This window comes from Haliaeetus albicilla, chromosome 23, assembly GCF_947461875.1.
Source record: "Haliaeetus albicilla chromosome 23, bHalAlb1.1, whole genome shotgun sequence".
NCBI lineage: Eukaryota > Metazoa > Chordata > Aves > Accipitriformes > Accipitridae > Haliaeetus > Haliaeetus albicilla.
The window spans coordinates 13,225,736-13,244,523 of NC_091505.1; the positions used below are offsets into that span (position 1 = coordinate 13,225,736).

The window sequence follows — 18,788 nt, forward strand, 5'->3', positions numbered from 1 at the left end:
TTTTATCATCTGTTAGTGACTTTCCACTGTTCCTGCTCAGATAGGGCAAAAGGAAAAATGAGCTACTTGTCAAGTGTTTGAGCTGCTTCACAACATTGTAATCACTGTCCCCTACTTTTCAAGAATACTAAAACCCCAATTTTGTCTTACGGTTTTTTTTGGGGGGGGAGGACGTTGGGAGGGGAAGGCTAGCGCTGAATTATTCTGATCTTGAGCCCCAGTTATAAAAATATCAAGCAGCTTCTATTTAAACATGATGATACCACATGTAGCTCTGGACTGTGAATAGAAGCCAAGCTGCCCAGCTTGCATCTATGTTGTATTCTCAATAAACAACCAAACTGAGACTACAAGTTGTTCCAGTCATTTATTTTGTATCATGGTATTTCAGAGTAGTGAATACAGATGGTTTTCTCTTCTAGGCTTCAATACACTCAAACTATTGTGCCTAGACTACAGTGGTCTGTTTATAGAAGCTTATTTCATAAGTAAGTTGTACTTTATCACAGCACAAAAGTCCTTTACGGCTAGATCTAATGACAGAGTTAGGGGCCTAGGGGGTTTGAAGTCTGATATTTAGGTGCCTAGGCTGTGTAATGGACTTGGCACCCACTGAGGTGCTGGACTCCAGCTACAGGGGACAGAGAGACTTAGGCAGCTCTGAAGAGCAATGCAGGAACCTGTCTACCGAGCTCTTCCTACAGGTCACAGGAAATTCTGCTGCACAGGTGAGAGCTTCTGAAAAGCCATCTCTCCCTGGGGTCCAGACACAGCCAGCTTGTGAGTGAGTCTGGAATGCTGTGTTGAAAGCAAGTGCCTACAACTGCTTGTTCAGTAAGCAGCACCTAAATCAGTTCTTGGATCTAGCCCAGGGCTTTGTGACAGGCCTCTGGGTACCAGCGGGTTGAACTACGCTGGGTTCATAACATATTGCTTAAAGGTGTTCAATTATTCATAAATTTTATATCAACAGTCTAATCTTTCAAATGAATATTGCTTTTTAAAAAAAAATCCTATTCCTGTAGCGATCCCTGAAATAATGTTCCTAACATCTCTGTCATGCAAATAGCAGCGTGTAGGCAATTCAAATATAAAGTAACCAAAAGTCTGTCCAGTGGGAAAGTGAGGCACTTAGGCAAAGTGACTTGTAGTCACTCGTGATCTATGCAAGACCTAGGAACAATCCCCAGACCCGATTCCCATTCTTGAGTTTGAACCACTGGACAGGCAAATGTTGTCTGGAACTACTGCATGATGGCAGCAATACCTTTGCTGTGTCAAGATGGGCTTGTTTCATGTGTCACGCTTAAACTCACTCACTCTTCTGAGCTCATTTCCTGTACCTCTCGCTCCAGAAGCCAGAATAACTTGGTTCCAGTTCTCCATTTTGAGAGCAAGGATGGATTATAGTAAGGTAAGCATTCTAAAAACATCAAGTTGACTTTTCACACACACAGGTGCGATGCAGAGACAATGTAGATGATGTTTTGGTACAGAAAATAAAGTCTGTTAACCAGGCCATCTGTTGGTACTGCGTTATACTTTTTGGTGTGCCAGGTAGTGTGTTCTAGGAGCGATCTGGCTTTCCTGAAAGTCTAAAGAAGGCTTGAAAAAACACAGATCAGCTCTGCAGGTGAGTCCATGCTCTGGCACCTGCTGGAGCTGCATTGCGTTACTGAGGTGGTGGGGGAATTTCTTCTGAAGTCGCCTTAAACTTTTCTCTCTCCCTTTCTTCTTTCTCAAACCCCGAACAACAGATGGATCTGCCCTTGGGGTACTGGGCACAGCACTTCCACATTTCCTGAAGCACGGTTTCACACTTAGACTCCATGTAGTTGTTTGCTGGAAAATAAGGAGACACTAAGTCTGCAGAGGGGAACAGGTTTTGTCCCTGGAGGGGACACATCTAGCCCAGCCCTTCAGCTGCTGGCAGCGTGTTTCTCTGAAAAGCAAGAGCTGCTTACAAGCATTTAATCACTTTTTCTGTTCTACAACACTCTCTCTTTAGTTTCAGCTATCTAAAGCCATGCAAAGGCAGCCTTGCTGTTGTGGATGGGAGCATCTTCAGTCCCACAGTTTTGTAGCTATCCGATCTCACTACAGTAAGAATAAGGTTTCCCTTACTGCTGCCCTTCAATCCTTACTTTCTCTAGCCTGTGTGCTTTTAAGCTGGATCTTGTCATTCATGGTCTTCAACTCAGCTGCCATGTCACTATAAGGTTTACAGCTGAGTGTAAATATAAAAGCATCCAAGGACGACTTGGTATAAACAGGGACATGTGCACCCTTCAGCACTGCAGCATTTGTAAAAGGAAGGGATGAGGAGCGTGACTGCCAACCTCCTACTGGTGGCCTGTTGTGGGTAGGCTGTAGCTTTGCAGCGCAACCGAAGCAGGCAGCATGCTAGCAGGAATGCTTAGCCAGACGCCAGCTACTGAATCCAACTGCACAGAGCTAGTGACATGAACACCTTCCACACAAAAGTCCCAGCTCTAGCTCAGGAGGTCCCTTACTTTACCTCCTCTCACCTTCCTTCCTAGGCTTCTTCACTTGGACACTGCCAGAGCTGGGAAACAGGGCTAAACGAGCTCCTAGTCTGACCTGGGATGACTCGGCTCATGTCTTGGTGGATGGCACAGCTACGCCCACCTCTACTTTCTCCGTATTGTCTTTGTTTCAGGCTCAGAGAGATTTCACTGCACTGGCAGTTTTAGGCACTGCAGGACACAGGTGATTTGTCCAGCATCCTTTCTGCCCTAGTGCTTTGCTGTCTGCCACTGTCGGCTGAGGTGGCAAAGCCCACAATGCTTTTCAGGGCTGGCCACCAGGCTCTTGGAGAGAAGCCCTGTGGGTATGTGAGCAGGCTGAATCTGTGGCTTGAATAAATAACTACCTGCCTGTCTGCAAAGAAGTGCAGGGTGTGCAGAGCTACCCGCTCTGCCTTGGATGAGCTATGCAACCACTACAGCTGCACTCACCGCCCCCCCCGGCCCTGATTTTTAGAAGACTAAAAGAAGCAACAGCAACCCAATGTGAGACACACACAGCAACCACTGGAGAGCCCAGAAAGCAGCAGTGACTGCCTTCTGGTTAGCAAGCAAGCCAGCCTGCTCTGATTGCTGGGCTATGAATTCCCTAACTGGCTTGGTGAGTGACCTGTAACACAAGCACAGAGATCACCCCTGAGAAAAAGATTATGGTGATGTTACTGCTTTGTGCAAGCTGGCAGCCTAGGAGGCATGGCAGGCCCTTGGAGAGGAGAGCTCATCTCTCTCTGCTATAACCCGCCAATGATGAATGCTCCAAGGCTCTCCTAACTGTTCTTCTGCCTGTGCAGGTTTGTTTCCAAAACCACAGCTACATACAGGCACACCCTGCTATCTGTCAGGGATGCAATCCTGAAAAGCACAAGGGTTAGTCATACAATGGATAGCAAAACACAAAAGAGATTTACAATGGACATTCAGTCTCACAGAGGAAGCAGGCAAGATCTTTTGGAACAATGACCCACTCCAAAACCAGCCTTTGAAAAGCCAGCATCTCCCAAAGGTCCTGCTTCCGCCCTTCGTCCTCCACACTGTATACACCACCTCTGAGTATTTGTCAGTTAAGGCTCTGTATGCATCCTCTATTGCATTAATTCTTACAGGGAAAAATTGTTTTGCTGTTGACATAGCTGCTTCATCTGTGCAACTCGGACAACTCCACAGCATGGTAATACGTGAAAAACAGCAGCACTCCAAAATGATAGCTAGAGAAACTGCGGACAGTGGAGTCTGCATATAACAGACTCAAAGAGCTTCTTTGCTAACACTTAACCATTCAGATCAAATCTGTACACAAACCTACACAGGTAAACCACTCAGAATAACCTCCATGAATGTTATAAAAAGAACATTGTCACAGACAGGACCAAAACAAGGTCAAACATTAGCTTTTAAGTGCAGTTACTGTGGGGAAAGAAGGCAGCCAGCCCTTCATGGGAGAACACTCCAAACCATGAAGACAGTACAAAGTAGTATCTAGACAAATATTGGGGACATGTAGAGGGAGTTGTTTGAGCCCTTGCTTTGAGCTTAACACAGCTTTCAAAATACAATCCTGGGAGAGACAGACATCTACCAATAACTGACTATTGCTTTTCCCTTTTTCCCAGATGCTTTTCCTCCTGTGCTCCTCCCCAGCCACTGGGACTGTTGTGTTACCCATACAGATTGCTATCGCTATGTTTGCTGCAGCCTGCAAAGCCATCCCTCTACCTCCCCAGCAGGACCCCCTCCTCCCTCCCTGCTACATTTTAGCTAACCTGCCTGGAGTCTGTAAATAAAGGCAGAAATGAGTTGCTGTGGAACTGGCATGGCTAATTTTAGCTGCGGCATCGCTAGCCTCCTGCCTCGTCATCCCTGGGCTAACACCATGAGTTATTCTCATGTAAAGCTCAGAGCACGCTGGCTAAGGGCTCCACCAGGTGAGTTAGGAAGAACTCTTTCCCATATGGCTAAGCTGCCTTGGCACAGAGGAATGTTTTCTCTTATTCATTCCATAAGGCAAATCCTTTCCCAAGAAGCAACCAAAATTTTTAAAAGTATTGTCCTCTGCAAGTAACAAGTCTACTCTCCCCAGCTCAGGCTCCCAAAACACATTATCACATAATCTCCCTTTCCCCTACAAATATTTAGCTAAACTAATACAAAACAGCTGTTAAAGGTCTCCAGAGGGACACAATCTCATACCTTGAGGCCAGGTCACATATACCTAACCCATTCCTGAGAGACATCTGTCTGACCTGCTCTTAAAACACCCCTGGAGCTAGAAGCTCTGCAGTCTTCTCATACAATCCACCCACTACCTCACTACCCACTCTGTATGAGAGCTTATTATAATGTCTAGCTCTCCCTGCCTACAGCTGAGTCCCAAGACTACACATGGGATCTCACTACCAGCATGGAGAACACTCTGAAATAAGCACATTACTGTTACAAATGCTCTGTTTTGTACTAATGGTGTCTCATTACTTACAAGCAAGCACAAGGGAAATCTATTAAACCCAGACATTATAATTTTGTTTGCTTTGCAACCAGGTGATGCTAATGTGCTTGCTTTCTTCCATCTCAAGATAAAGGAGAACAGGGTTAAGTTAAAAGAATTAAGTTCCAGCAAAAATCAAGACACCAAAAAGACAAAATGACACTTGGTACCTTGCAAGCATTTCTGTATTTCACAGGCTTGTTTCTGGCAGGGATCCTTCTGGGACATGTTCAGAGAACTAAAATGATAGGAAAATGTTACTGTAGAAACAACATGCTTTTCAGGGGGCTGGGGGGCAAGACACTGTCTTAAAGCCAAGGCTTTAAAGAGCTCCCAATTTCCCTCTGTCACAGACAGTTCAGAAGACATCTATTGCTGCTTGCAGATGCCTGCCAACATACACAAGAATTCTCTGTGTCTGGCTAAAGGATGATAATGTGGACAATGGATATGGGAAGTTTTATGTTGCTATGCTTGAAGGCCTTTTTCTTTTCTCTGGTCAAAATGTGTCCTTTTCCACTTGGATGCACAAAGATTCCAACAAAGATTCCAATTAACATGGCTGACTAATTCTTAGCAGTTCTGTGTCTCTAGACTTTATACTAAAACATGTATTTGTGTAAAAGCCCTCTCTGTGAGTTCTACACAACCAAGGATTTGGTGTTAGTCATATAACTGCAGCTGGAGGAGACATTTAAAAAAAACAACAAAACAAACCAACTTAGTTGTGTATGTCCCATAAAGACAACAAGGAGGGCTTTTTTTTTTTTTTGTTCCAGGAGAAAGTCTCTTGGAAACCCCCACCCTCCAAAAAAACCCCACCAAAACCCCAACAGACTGGAGGACAGTTCCAACTTGTTCAAATCTCTAGAAAGTAGGATTTCAGACACTCAGTTTGACTCTCTGCAGCTGTGACAACTGTAACTGTGATCTTCCATGAGAGATCAAAAGATGAGCAAAACCAAATGGTACTAGTAGTTGGATGGGAGACCTCTACAGGACAGCACCGCTGTTACCGAAAGTGGTGGTGGGACTTCAACTCCCTCATAGCCACAGCTCAGCTCCTGCCCCTGCCCAGAGCTAGGGAGGTGCTGCCTTTCAAATTTCTGATAATTCAGCTGCCCACAGCACTTTTCAATACCACTAGGGCATTATTTCCAGCATCCTGGCCAAACTCCACTTGGGGCAATTACATTCTGCCTACCTAGAACTCCCCCTGATGTTTCACTTGGACACAATACTCCTCTTCACTGCCTGTCCTAAACTCTCGTATGATGTTGCTGTGTGAAGTTTAACTGCTTCCACCTCAGAGGTGGCTGCATTTCAGTGGAGAGAGAATCATTTATTGTACAAAATATACAACGACATCTTCCTAGAGCCACTGCTCCTGAAAGACAAAAATTCGTATTAAAGAATGACTGGAAATAAACAGAGCACAGTACAAATCAGGGGTAATGTCTACACATACCAGATTAATCACCAGGCACGAGTTTAAGCAGCAGCTCTTCAACACCACCAAGCTGTAAGCAACAAGGAAAAGTTCAATACGTCTACAGTTACTGTGGCTGAGCTAATGGACTTCAACAAAATAACAGTCCTTTGCCGTCCCTCAAGGATCTCAAATGACTTCACAAACAGGCATGACTATGGTCTATTGTTGCCACCATCCTTACCATGAGATGGTGCTCTATCTCCCAAACGCGAGAGTTACTATCCCTGTACTGCTCACCCTGGGACAGCTGCCACATATGAGGCAGCCGAGATGGGGGGAGCTGGCTGGGTCGCAGCGCCTCACCCAGGGGAACCTGAACTCTTTGGATCCGAGCCCTCAGCATACCTTCCTCCTGGGGAAAGTAACAAAAAAAAAAGCAGGCAGTTACTGGCAATGCAGTAGAGGCACCTGCAATAGCAAAGCTAGAATCACTGGGAAGCTCAAAGGACACTTGCCTCTTCCGCAGCCACAAGCCACGTTTTGCGGTGCTCATCGCAGTAAACACCTACGCGTCGCACCCACAGTCGGACAGGAGGAGTGCCAGCGTGCCCTCCTTCTGCCATTCCCTCAGTCACTTCAGGATGCTCCCGTTAGGTGGACGGCATCAACCCGCAGGATGCATGCATGGTCTCTTTAGCTCTGAATACATTCACGGAGAAAGCTCTCAGACCTGAAAGGCACCTCTGGGTGGCGTCTGACTTACTGTATGAGATGCTATGTGCTGAAACGTCCCTAAAAGTCAGCTTGGGAAACTAAGGTGGTGCCTAAGTGAACAGAAGTTTCATGACAAGTTGTACGTTGGGACATGCGTGCTGTATGGCGTTTGTAAGGCATTCTGGGGCAAAAGGTGCTATTGGTACAAAGTTAAACCCTGTGAATATTGGCTTTGCTTATTCCACTAACAGTCCTATTAACAGTCTTTGTGTAAAATAGGGAAAAACAGAAAAATAAAAAAAATGATTTACACAGGAGTTCCGTGGCTAATGATGGTCTAAATCCCAAAAGGAAAACTTGTGACAACAGGTGAAATTAGCTTAACAAGAACGAAGATCACACTGGAGACAAAGCATGAAACTCCGTATGCACGACTCTCATATTTGGAACTTGCAGAGCTGTCATTGTGAAGGGTCCTTCGTCTCATCTCTCAAGAGGATGGCAGCATTGTCCATTCATATACAAGCTTCTTGTGAATAGCTCTCGTGACTTTGCGTAGTTCAGCTTTTAGATGGTTACAGAGAGCCACCGATACCAGCAGGGGCAAAGGAATTTTGGACATTGAGGTGGTTCTTCCTACCGGATTTTTTGTTTAACAGCAAGTTTATCTGTATACCAGTTAGATCAAGCTGAGTCATTAGCAAATGAAGGTCAGGGGAAATGATTCTCTCTTTGAACCCTAGAAGAGGTAATCAAAATGGTACAGACAGTCTTCATTCTTTATCTAGGTTTAAAGTAGAACAGAATTAAGCTGTAATACATATAACATCCTCCTGCTATGAAGCAGATGCAATATTCCTATCCCAGTGAAACACAGTGGTCTTCTGAAAACTTGTAAAGTTACAAGGCATATTTCAGACAGGAGCAAGAAAATCTGGGTACAAAATAAAGTAGGGAAAGTCAGGGAGAAAAAAAAATTGTTATACATTGGGGTACATATATAACAGGAAATACACTTCCATGTTGCCTTCTATATCTTACATCAGTGCTTCTCTACCTTTTTGAATCAAAGGATCACTTAGCCTTTTTGAAACAAAACACCAACCACAGATCAGCCTGAACAGCACTGTCACAGTATTTTAATTTCCAACAAAGAAAACTTTGAATATTCTTTTATTATTTCTTTTTCTCCCATTCTCTTTGTTTCCTTGCTTATGTGTGGGAACGTGTATGTGCATTATAAAAAGCACCACTTTTCTGAAGACCATCCTGTGATGTGGTACAGCCATTTCAAGCAATGCTCCAACAGCTGGATCACTGACATTTAGAGGAACGTGACAGCAGACTGACAAGTCTCACAAGGCCTTCAAGAATAAGCTATGAGGGTTAAAGGGAAATTTCTGTAAGTCTTTTTCATTCTGCTTTACCCTAAGTCACTTTACAAATTTAACCCCATGTGTGGAAATCACTTTGCCCAACAGTGAAATGTAGCAATTGCCACTGCTCATTTTCAGTCAGCTGAATGTAATCACCCAGGTTGGAATTCGGCCAGGATACTCTCTTACTCTGCAGTAAACTGCCAAAAGCTCCATCATGACCAAAAATGCTCAAGAACTTGCTTTTATTGCATACAAAGCTGGAATTTCTAGAGCTCATCATCCTTGGAACCAGAAGACTCACAACTGACTTCAGTAATGGAAAAATATTACTCAGTAAGTGAACATTATGTCCTACAGCGAGTAAACTCTCCTGGAAGGTCTCCTATCCAAATACTAACCTGGTTCAGTCTTACTGAACTACAGGTAGGAGGACTAAAGCACAACACATATGTTTGTATTTATTGTGTACGAACATGGCAGTAATGATAGGTACAGGATGGACAGAACAAGGTCTCATGCAGAGGACGCTGTGCAGAATGGGCAGCGGTTAATGTGTTTTCACCCTTTGCCCCACTAATTTGTCCCAAACTTCCTCGGAACTCCATAGCTCTGAGTTCAGTTGCCAAAGTTCAAAGGCGCAGTCTGGCCTCTCTTTTCAACAGTCTCTAAGACTGTTATGAAGGTGCCCAGTTAGTGCCACAAATATAAAATCTTGAGGTCAGGCAAAACCATCAATTGGGTTTAAAGTAAGATAGGTCTGTCTTTAGTACTCAAACATACAAAAGAAACAGGAGATTTGAAAAAGCACACGTTTAGACATTTGCACCTGAAACTTTAAGAAGGGAAAAACATATACAATTCCTATTTTTGCACATTTTATCAGAAAGCAATAAAAAAGTCTGATGAAGACATGGGTGAAAGGAGAAGTAAGCTTACTTATAGTTAAAACAAGTTGTAAAACCAATTTCTTATACTGCTTGCTTCATAATCCACTAAACCCCCCACCACATCCAACAAAAAAACAATCAGCTTAAATTTGCAGGATTGCAGCGTCATCCTTTGACACAGATTTTAATGTTCCCATCAACATAGTTGCAGAAGTCTGAGCTGTTTAAGGTATTGATTGGGGGAGATTTAAAACCCAATCCCCACAGACAGGAACAAGACTTGCAAGTATTCTGTCCATCTGAGCATCAGGCCTTAGAAGTTTAATGCTGTTCTGGGACCTGGGTGGATTTCTGAGCCATAAAATAAATGAATAAATGTGAAAATGGCCAGGAGAAGGACTGCATCTTGTGGTGAAGACAATTTATTTGCTTTTAAATCAGGTACATTAGAATACTTTAAGAAAACAGTGAAAGAAATTGCTCCAGCTGCTGCTTGGACCATCCCCAGAGCTGGAGCTCAGCATGCTGAACAAAGTCCACCCTTTATTACCTTCTGTTTTAAAAGGGGACTGGGTCAGATTATTAGAAAAGTTCAGCTGCCATTTAGGCACCAAGGGAAAAAAGCAATGCTGAGGCTCAGTGAATTGGGCATAGCGTTGTACTAACTGAGCTACACAGCTTCTAGACCTCAGCTGGCCAGTTTGGCCTTCGTGGAGACTGTGCAGCTGCCTGCACACCTCTGTCTGTGCAGCCTTTGGGGAGCTAAAAAGGAGCTGAGCTTTCCTGAAAAACCCAGCCTGCATCTTGCAGCAAGTCAGGGATCAGATGAGCTGTCTGCTGATGTAAGAGCAGCTTGACTCACTCTAAAACTTCTTCTTGGGGGTTTGGACTCTACTCTGCCTGGAGCACTTGCCCCGAGCAAGCACATCCGTGATTCCTCTCTGCTCTGCCCAACCTACTGAGGGGTAGCAGATGCTCACCGACCGGCCGGGCCTGTCCAGCAGTTTGGGGAGGGAAGGTCTAGCTTTGGTAGGATCTAAAGAAACAGGAAGACAAAAAGAGATGGACATAGTGTGGGGGGAGCCCCGGAGAAGGAAGGGGAGGACGAGGAAAGGGGTGCGGAAGCGGGGCCTGGTGAAGGGCTGGCCGAGGAGGCGTGGGGGGCGGTGCGGACAAGGGGAGCAGAAAGGGCAGGATGGGGAGGGGGTGTGGGACCGGTGCAGACGGTGGGCCGGCCGCGGCGGGGAGGAGGCAGGAAGGGCCGGGGAGGCCAGGCCGCCACGGCGGGAAGAGGGCGCAGCACGTCTCCATAGCAACCGCCTCCCACCCGGGCCGGGCCTGCGGGGCTCGGCGGCCGCCCCTCGGCATGAGACGGCACCAGGCGGAGCGGGGGGCGCCGGGCCGGGCCCCTCGGGCCACCCGCCCGTGACCTACCTGCAGCCCCGCGCCAGGTGACAGCCAGCGCCGTGTGCACCGAGCAAAGCCTTCCCCCGCCCTCCCCTCTGACCCCGCAGCCTCCCCCCCCGGCTGCTCGCAGGCCCCAATGGCCGGCGCGCAGCGGAGCCCCGCCCCGAGCCGGGTCAGGTCGGGCCGCGCCGCCCCGTCCCGTCCCCCTCCGCTCCGCCGCTCTCCCCGCCCCGCCCCGGCCCGGCCCGTCCGCCCCGCCCCGCCGCGGGCAGCGGCTGCAGCGCGGAACCCCGGGGCCGCCGTTCGCGTGGGCGACACGGCGCTTCCGCCGAGAGGCACCGCCCGGCCTCTCCGGAAGCCAGCCCGCACCTTGGCAGCACCGATTGGCTGGACGGGCTGGCGAGCCCCACCGGGATTAGCCCTGCTGCCGAGTGCGGGCGGGGGAAGCGGGGCTTGTCCCCGCCCACTTCCGGGTGTAGTGAGTGAAGACGGGTGGGGGGGGCGGCAAGATGGCGGTGCAGGCGGTGCACCTGGAGGCCGATGCCTTTCTGGTGTGCCTCAACCACGCGCTGAGCACCGAGAAGGAGGAGGTCATGGGGCTCTGCATCGGCGAGGTACCGGGACCGGGCGGCGCTGGTCCGGGCTGCCCCAGGGAGAGATGGGTGGCGCGCGGGGGACACAGCGGGAGGAGGTGCTGCCCGGGCGGAGGTGCTGCCCGGGCGGGGCTCGTGGCCTGCGCCAGCGCGGGCCGTGGGCTCGTACCCTCCGAGCGGGACTCGGTCACAGCGGCAGGGAGCGTTGCACGGGGCTGTGTGGTGGCGGTTCCCTGGCAGAGCCGTGCCACTGGGCCTTGGGCGTCCCCTCTCCTGGCTAGCGCCGACTCGTAGTTCTAGCTGCTGTGAAAGTCAAAGCTTAGAGTCAGGAAAGGTTCCCATCTGCACACCTGACTGTACTCTGATGCGTACCTTTTCTCTGCTAAAGGTACAGGAGCCAGCCTTTTCCTTTGTGGTGGTTATTTCTTTAGCAGAGTCATGAGGGGTTTTTCTTTCTTTGTCATTAGGTTGATACGAGCCGAATTGTTCATATCCACTCTGTGATCATCCTGCGCCGCTCCGATAAGAGAAAAGACCGTGTGGAAATTTCGCCAGAGCAGCTTTCAGCTGCTTCTACTGAAGCAGAGATATCCTTTAGTAGAGACAGCAGCAAATTTGCCAGTGAAGTGGTTTACCTCAGGCCTCTTTTTATGTGCTGTGGTTTAGACTTGTCGTAGTTGGCTTGAAGTTGTCTGCCCCTTCTCTCCTACGACTGTTTGGTTTGGAGGGCTGTGCTGGCAGTTGCCATTCTCTGGAGTCTTTGTTGGTTCCGGTGTTTGCAGTGGAATTGTGTTATAACTGTTTTTTATAATTTTTTTTGTGTTTGGTCACAAGTAAAACTGAAGTATGTTTTTGGGGGAAGGTGGCAGTTCAGCAGGGAGACTTAGTAGAAGATGAAATGTTGGCAAGTCTCTGTTTCCAAGCGTGGTGCACTGGAGAGCCTTTTCCCTACGTACGCTCAAGGATGCTGTTTTGGACAGCTTGCTGCCATGTTGCTTACTGCCACAAGCAAACAAAATCCAGTTTGCTTCTGCACCAGTAGCATCCTGCTGGTGCTGGTGCTGGGGAAGAGGCTTCCATCGGCTTCCTGCTGCGTATCTTGTCACCCCTCTAAAGGGATCTGGAATTTTGTTGACTGATGAGAAACTCTCTTAAAATCTGCTGGTTTTCCTTGTATAAAAAACTTCTTCCATTTGCTCTATTTGTTTCAAAAGCACCTTGACTCACACACAGGTTGGCTGAAATGACAGGACGTCCCATGAGAGTTGTGGGCTGGTATCACTCTCATCCTCATATTACTGTCTGGCCATCACATGTTGGTAAGAGCAGTCTTGGTCTAGGTTCTATATGAAAACTCACAGCTGGTACAGTATTATACTTACGGTATTACTCAATTTACTGGATTTTCAGAGCTGCACATCCCAACTATCAAATTTTGGGTTCTCAGATGTCCTCTGGTGGGACAGGATTGTCTGGGTGGGCTTCTGGAACCTCTGCCAGTATAGCCCCATTCCTGTGTGTGTGCGCTCCAGGTGCTCAAATTGCATGTGACTCACTAGTCACAGACCAGCTACTACTAGTCCTACTGTTCTTCCAGACCGGAAAACTAGACCTAGGGTGTGGGGAATAGCAACAAAAGCTGTGGGAATCATTGGCCTGCTGTGATAATTTTTGACATATGTGAGTGTTAATGCAAAAACAAAACTTTTTTGAAAGAAGTACGTATCTTAGATGTGTTGGACATTATGGCTATATAGCGATCTGTGGCACCAGGTTGATGGTAAGCTAATTTCTTCTTCTATTAGCTCATCTTGTATTTTTAAGATTTGCTATTTAATTACATTTTAAGTTGGAGATTTTTTTTTTTTTGTAACTTAGTCATCTGGAGTAAGGACTTAAATAAAGCTTGTGACATTTGTTACCAAATTCCAGGTCACCCTTCAAAAGGTGGCAAATCTTTTTCCACTTCTTCAGGTGACCAGTGCAGTTCTCATTCTCTTATTTCTTTGTCTGCAGACGTCCGCACACAAGCTATGTATCAGATGATGGACCAAGGTTTTGTAGGGCTTATCTTTTCCTGCTTCATTGAGGACAAAAACACAAAGGTAGGTAACTTAAAAATGGCAATAAATCCTCCAAGTACTCATGAGAAATATCAGCCCCAGGGCAAAGCTGAAATCCTTGGATGCAGCCTGCAAGAAAGGCTGAGCTCTGCTTGGAGCACAGTCAGAGCATGGCTAGAATGGTGATGTTTGGATTGTAATCCCAATGACAAAAGAATGATTTATTAATTACTCTGTGCTGATCCACAGTCTGCCTCTCCAGCCAGCAGAGCTGGGCTGGTAGTAGGATTCTGGGACTGCATCAGATGGCTGCAGCATGTGTGTGCATTGAAATGTGTGAGTGCCCTTCAGCTGTTCAGTCCAGCAGATACAGTTTATTGCACCTCTGTGCCTCTGGCCTCTAGGAGATGCTGCTGTAGTGTGAGATAAGCTGGACAGTGGTGTGTCTTGTCTAGGTTTTCCAGGTAGCTATTGTTTAAGATTTCTTTCATAGTTAATGGGTCTGTCAATATCTGCTTGTAAACAGTTCTAGCGTACCAATCAAAGCAAAAAGTGTGTGCCTTTGCAACCTGTTAAAATGTTATTTGAAAGCATATTCTACTTCCTGAACAATGTGTGGTTTCAGATGATTTTTTGCTCTTGGAATCTGACTTTCTGCTGTCTCTCATAGACAGGCAGGATTCTCTACACCTGCTTCCAGTCCATTCAGGCCCAGAAGAGCTCAGAGTGAGTACAGCAGAAGAATATTATGTCTAGCATCAGGTTGTATTTCATCTTGTCTCTCCTTTCAGGGTTGTCTCAAGTAAGTGGTTTCTAGGCTCATCATGAGGACTAAATATTGTATAGAGATGCCTGAATGAGGTCACCTTACTTCTGCTGATGCAGGCTGCTTGAAGAGAATCTAAAGATTAGGACTGACTAATTTCACCTAGATAGATTTGGTGTAGTCTGGGTATGAATTTGTGCCGTAACCTGTTGTGTAGAAGGATCACCCTTTTGCTTTCAACTCTAGAGGTTGAGGCTTCAGATTTGCATGGTGTAGAGTCCCCACCAACCACACACATGCTATGCATCATATTGTCGGTACTGGCTATCTAGTTGCTTTAGCGTTTTATTGTTAAAATTTAAGACAATTGTGTGGCTATAAAAGGCTTCCGTTTGCCTATCAACTCAGGTATGTGTTCCCAAAAGTAAACCTGCAGCAATGCCATGCATTGGACAGACTGTTGCAGGTTTGTAGAAATCCTTTTTTTTTTTTTTTTTTTAATCTCTGCTGCTTTGAAGTTAATTGTATCTGATACCCTTTTAGATATGAAAGGATTGAAATTCCTATTCATGTTGTCCCCCATGAAACCATTGGGAAAGTATGTCTGGAATCAGCTGTAGAGCTGCCCAAGATCCTTTGCCAAGAAGAGCAAGATGCCTACAGGAGAATTCACAGGTAACAACACTGGGGTTCCACCCCTCTCCAAGTCTGTCTTTGCTAACATGTTCTACTGTTGCTGTACTTAAAGTACCATAACCTTAGCAGGGGTATAGAAAATAAGAAGCATTAGCAGCTCACGTGCCTTTGTAGAAGAACTGATTGAATACCTTCACATTAAGGAGTTCAAATTCTCTCAGTCTTGCACACAAGAGCTAAGCGTAACTGCTCCTTTCCTGCAACAAAAAAGACCTAGAGCGTGTGCAAGCTAATGCTGGCACTTCAGTGATGTGTCTGTGTGTGACAGTAATTAGTGTTTAACCAGGGTAAGAGTGCTGAGAAGTCTGAAAAATGAGATTAAGTATCAGAGTTGATTTTTTTTTTCTGCCTCTAGTGCTCAAACTGATGTTTCTGTGCTGTAAGCTCTCTGTTATCCTTGTGAATGTAAGGGCTTGACAAGTGAAGAGGTTTAGATGTACCTGCAGTGTCAGTGACTTGTAGGTAGCTGGTTCTATAGCCTGGGTTTGCCTAATATGCAATTCACTGCTATCTTGTCACTAACCCGCATTCTGTTCATTCTCTTAGCCTCACCCATTTAGACTCTGTAACCAAGATTCATAATGGCTCAGGTAAGGATTTCTTTTTTGCACGCGAGAATCCAGGATGCTGCTCCCAGAGTCAAAACAGTAGAGTCTTGAGCAGGGGTTGGTTTGGCTCTAACTTCAGGTGACAGAAGACCACAGCTGTGTAACAGTCCTCCCTTTGCCGAAAAAGGCACTTGTAAATAACTATAAAAGCACAACCTTTTGTCTTTTTCTTTGCCATACAATTAATTTCCAATCACAAAGACTGTGTAACCCAGAGAATTTCCTGAGACTGTTATCTTGTTACATAAATTCTAGTGGAGGAACAGACTTGTAACTAAACACTTTGAAGGAAAACATCAAGGGCTGTAAAATAACCTAATCCTGGGGTTTATGAATGCTGTTGTATCCTTTGACCTTTGGACAGTTGGCTAAAATTACAATAGACTTTGGGTTGGTTGGGGTTTTTTTTCCCCATTAGAACAGCAAGGGGATTTTGGATTTGGTGAGTCTTAAAGTAGTGTCTGGCTGGTTATACATATGCTTGCATCTCCTGGCACTTCCTGAATGTTACATGCAAATGACATCTTTGCTTTTGCCAGTGAGATAGGGTGAATCCTAATCCCACTTCTGTTCCAAGATAAGTACCCCATTGTCCATTCTCACCTGTTCAATAAATGAGACATTCTTTGCTTCTGAATTTAGGAATTAATTAGCTTCAATGATGGCTTATGCAGATTTCCAGATTTCTGTTGTAGGTCTGTCACCCCTCCCCTGGATATCTACAGGTCAGATTGAAATAGCTTGTTTCCCTGTTTAGCAAGCTGCTGATTCTGGGGATGTCTGGTTGCCCTGGCCAGGATGTTGGAGGGTTTCCTTGTCTGTCTGTAACACTCTTGGCCTTGGGGTTATTGTAGCACACTGAGTCTTTTGTGTGTTTGCACTGTCATGATATGTTCTTGCTCTTTCCAGTGTTCACAAAGAACCTCTGCAGCCAGATGTCTGCCATCAGTGGTCCACTCCTTCAGTGGCTGGAGGACAGACTAGAGCAGAACAAACAACGGGTGCAGGAGCTGCAGCAAGAGAAAGAGCAGCTCCTGGAGGAACTAGCTGCTTTAGAGTGAAGGAGGAAATGCAGACCCTTCAGAAGAGAGACATGAAAAAAAAAGTCTACAAGATCTACTCCTGGCTGAAGGGTGGCCCTACATTGCCTTATAGTGAAGATACTAGCTGTGCCTCTTCTCTTGCCTCGGGCAGCAAAGAGCACTTCTACAGGATAAGGGCCTTATCTGCCCCAGCTTGATGGAAAGCAGTGGTATCTCTCCAGGTGTTGCATGATGCAGTGCGATTCTAGTTCAGTGGTAGAGTTGGGCAGCACCTGAAGAGACTTCAGTTCTGGAGGGCACATACCTAGGCAACATGTTGTTTCTCCCTTCCCTATATTTTGACAGAAGTCTTATTGCTTTCCCTGTATTCCAAGAGCCTAGAACAGGAGGGTTGGAGGGCAAAAGTGTGTCCCTGCAGTCATGTCTGATGCTGCCAACTTTGCCTTCTTTTAGCAGCTTCACTTGACTGTGATCTTGTATCTAGTAATGTTCTGGATTACTGGTTATCCACCCAGGAAGGTAAGAGGTGGGAGAGAAGCTTGGGAAGAGACTTGGAAGAACTTTAACATCGGATCTGTGTTCAGCATACTTCAAACCAAATAAAGAATTCCAAAGCCAGAGCTGTGTGGAGTAGAAATGAAATGGATGCTAGAGTGCCAGTGCCTGTATTTTTTGGACAGTCTATTCTCTTGCTTCATGTAACATTGTTGCATGTCCAGCACTGAGGTTCCCTACAAAATGGACTGTTTCTGCTGGCTCAGTGGGAGGAGTGTGGTTCCTTCCCAGAGGGAAAAATGTTAAGATGCTGAGAAGAGAACTGACAGATATGCAAGCCTGTCATTCTTACATGCTGAACGTAACTGCAGAAATGTCATTAGATTGAAATGGAACTAAATATCTGTTGCCCAACTAATCCTTTAAATGTTCTTGCTGTTGCATTTCAGTGTATCCCCCATCATGTACATAGTCATCTGCATTCTGTTATGTGAAGCCTGTCTCTGGAGTGAAGGAACCAACAGCACAGTTTAAACTTCTGTTTCAGCTCCCTCATTCTAATCTAAATCCTTACACGCTCAAGTAGGTGAAAATGAGCTGCCTGCATTGCTGCAATGGAGGCTGTGACATTCCTGACAGCTCATTAGCTTGACTGTTGCTTTGGGAGAATGAAAGTAACATAGCTGAGAAAGAGGTACTGCCTTTCCAGTGAATGGTCAATATTGATTAGCAACTGTAAATTGCTGTCAGACCTGGAAGCCCCTTAGCCAGCTTGTTTTTGTCAGACTTCACTTTTTCAATCTTTCTGCATTGATGTTAGCAAAACCCCAAACTGTAGAACTTCTTTGAAGTAAAATGCTCACTTTTTTTTTTTTGTTAAAAGGGCTGTGAACAGTATTTTTCTTTAATTAGTTTTTGAACAGTCAATGTCTTTGTTCTGTTGTATTTGTTATTGTTTTCCAGTTTGAGTGCTCCTTACCTTGATCCTCACTGCCCCCAGGCTTGATGAGAGCTTGGAGATCACCCAGCAGCCCTGGGCCTCATGGCCCTCCAGTGCAGTCTCCCAGGGCATCCTGCCAAGTGCATCCCAGATAAAGCCCAAATGAGCTCTCTCTCCTACAGTCCAGGCCTGCAGTTCTGTTGTTTGTTTTGTTTTGCTTCTCTCAAGATCCCAACCAGGCTCTCTGAATTGCCACCCCTCTCTAGGGAGGCTAGGGGCCATTCCCAGTTGAGGTTACAGACAGCCCATGGTAGAAAGAGGCTAGTTCGGTTTTGACCATAAGCACCCCCTATCTGTTCCCCAAGCAACAAGTTGTGTCCTTTCAGATTCCCAGTACTTGATGGGCTCCCACCGCCATGCTGCCATATGTAGTCTGAGCTCCAGGACAAAGCTGAAATCCTGCGTTTGCCCTTGGATGCAGCCTGCAAGAGCTGAGCTCTGCTTGGAGCACAGCCAAAGAATGGCTAGAATGGTGATGTTTGGATGGTAATCCCAATGACAAAAGAATGATTTATTAATTACTCTGTGCTGATCCACAGCTTGGCTCTCCAGCCAGCAAAGCTGGGCTGTTAAGTAGGGTTCTGGGACTGCATCAGGTGGCTGCAGCATGTGTGTGCATTGAAATGTGTCAGTGCTCTTCAGCTGTTCAGCAGATACAGTTTATTGTGCCTCTGGCC

The 18,788-nt window shown here is 46.2% G+C and overlaps 3 protein-coding genes across 8 annotated transcripts; 1 reads left to right on the forward strand and 2 right to left on the reverse strand.

The window, feature by feature from the left end:
* Window positions 1–354: 354 nt before the first annotated feature.
* On the reverse strand, window positions 355–10,967 carry CMC4 (C-X9-C motif containing 4). Of its 5 annotated transcripts, XM_069811250.1 has the most exons (5): window positions 6,702–6,774; window positions 6,497–6,548; window positions 6,233–6,415; window positions 5,199–5,266; window positions 355–1,842 (listed from the first exon to the last, which is right to left on the reverse strand). In XM_069811250.1, exons 4-5 carry the CDS (start codon window positions 5,254–5,256, stop codon window positions 1,673–1,675), a joined length of 228 nt encoding a protein of 75 aa, XP_069667351.1. In that variant the 5' UTR covers window positions 5,257–5,266; window positions 6,233–6,415; window positions 6,497–6,548; window positions 6,702–6,774; the 3' UTR covers window positions 355–1,672. The 5 variants fall into 5 exon arrangements, with proteins under 5 accessions (XP_069667351.1, XP_069667352.1, XP_069667353.1 ...); XM_069811251.1 differs by lacking the exons at window positions 6,233–6,415; window positions 6,497–6,548; window positions 6,702–6,774 and adding exons at window positions 10,421–10,476; window positions 10,875–10,967; XM_069811252.1 differs by lacking the exons at window positions 6,233–6,415; window positions 6,497–6,548; window positions 6,702–6,774 and adding an exon at window positions 10,875–10,933.
* On the reverse strand, window positions 5,199–7,105 carry MTCP1 (mature T cell proliferation 1). The gene is made up of 4 exons (XM_069811249.1): window positions 6,976–7,105; window positions 6,702–6,872; window positions 6,497–6,548; window positions 5,199–5,266 (listed from the first exon to the last, which is right to left on the reverse strand). Exons 1-3 carry the CDS (start codon window positions 7,081–7,083, stop codon window positions 6,501–6,503), a joined length of 327 nt encoding a protein of 108 aa, XP_069667350.1. The 5' UTR covers window positions 7,084–7,105; the 3' UTR covers window positions 5,199–5,266; window positions 6,497–6,500.
* On the forward strand, window positions 10,330–17,234 carry BRCC3 (BRCA1/BRCA2-containing complex subunit 3). Of its 2 annotated transcripts, none has more exons than XM_069811247.1 (8): window positions 10,330–10,469; window positions 11,908–12,027; window positions 12,672–12,759; window positions 13,457–13,545; window positions 14,174–14,229; window positions 14,813–14,944; window positions 15,512–15,555; window positions 16,483–17,234. In XM_069811247.1, exons 1-8 carry the CDS (start codon window positions 10,413–10,415, stop codon window positions 16,632–16,634), a joined length of 738 nt encoding a protein of 245 aa, XP_069667348.1. In that variant the 5' UTR covers window positions 10,330–10,412; the 3' UTR covers window positions 16,635–17,234. The 2 variants fall into 2 exon arrangements, with proteins under 2 accessions (XP_069667348.1, XP_069667346.1); XM_069811245.1 differs by lacking the exon at window positions 10,330–10,469 and adding an exon at window positions 11,319–11,461.
* The last annotated feature ends 1,554 nt before the right edge of the window (window positions 17,235–18,788 follow it).

Excerpts from the sequence above, each read along its gene's own strand:
- MTCP1 (XM_069811249.1), bottom strand. The coding sequence starts at position 7,083 with ATGGCAGAAGGAGGGCACGCTGGCACTCCTCCTGTCCGACTGTGGGTG. Across the intron at positions 6,873-6,975 it reads GGCTTGTGGCTGCGGAAGAG|GAGGAAGGTATGCTGAGGGC; the intron begins GCAAGTGTCCTT and ends TACTTTCCCCAG. Across the intron at positions 6,549-6,701 it reads AGATAGAGCACCATCTCATG|CTTGGTGGTGTTGAAGAGCT; the intron begins GTAAGGATGGTG and ends TGTTGCTTACAG.
- CMC4 (XM_069811251.1), bottom strand. The coding sequence starts at position 5,256 with ATGTCCCAGAAGGATCCCTGCCAGAAACAAGCCTGTGAAATACAGAAA. Across the intron at positions 1,843-5,198 it reads AATACAGAAATGCTTGCAAG|CAAACAACTACATGGAGTCT; the intron begins GTACCAAGTGTC and ends CTTATTTTCCAG.
- BRCC3 (XM_069811245.1), top strand. The coding sequence starts at position 11,357 with ATGGCGGTGCAGGCGGTGCACCTGGAGGCCGATGCCTTTCTGGTGTGC. Across the intron at positions 12,760-13,456 it reads TGTCTGGCCATCACATGTTG|ACGTCCGCACACAAGCTATG; the intron begins GTAAGAGCAGTC and ends CTTTGTCTGCAG. Across the intron at positions 14,230-14,812 it reads CAGGCCCAGAAGAGCTCAGA|ATATGAAAGGATTGAAATTC; the intron begins GTGAGTACAGCA and ends ATACCCTTTTAG.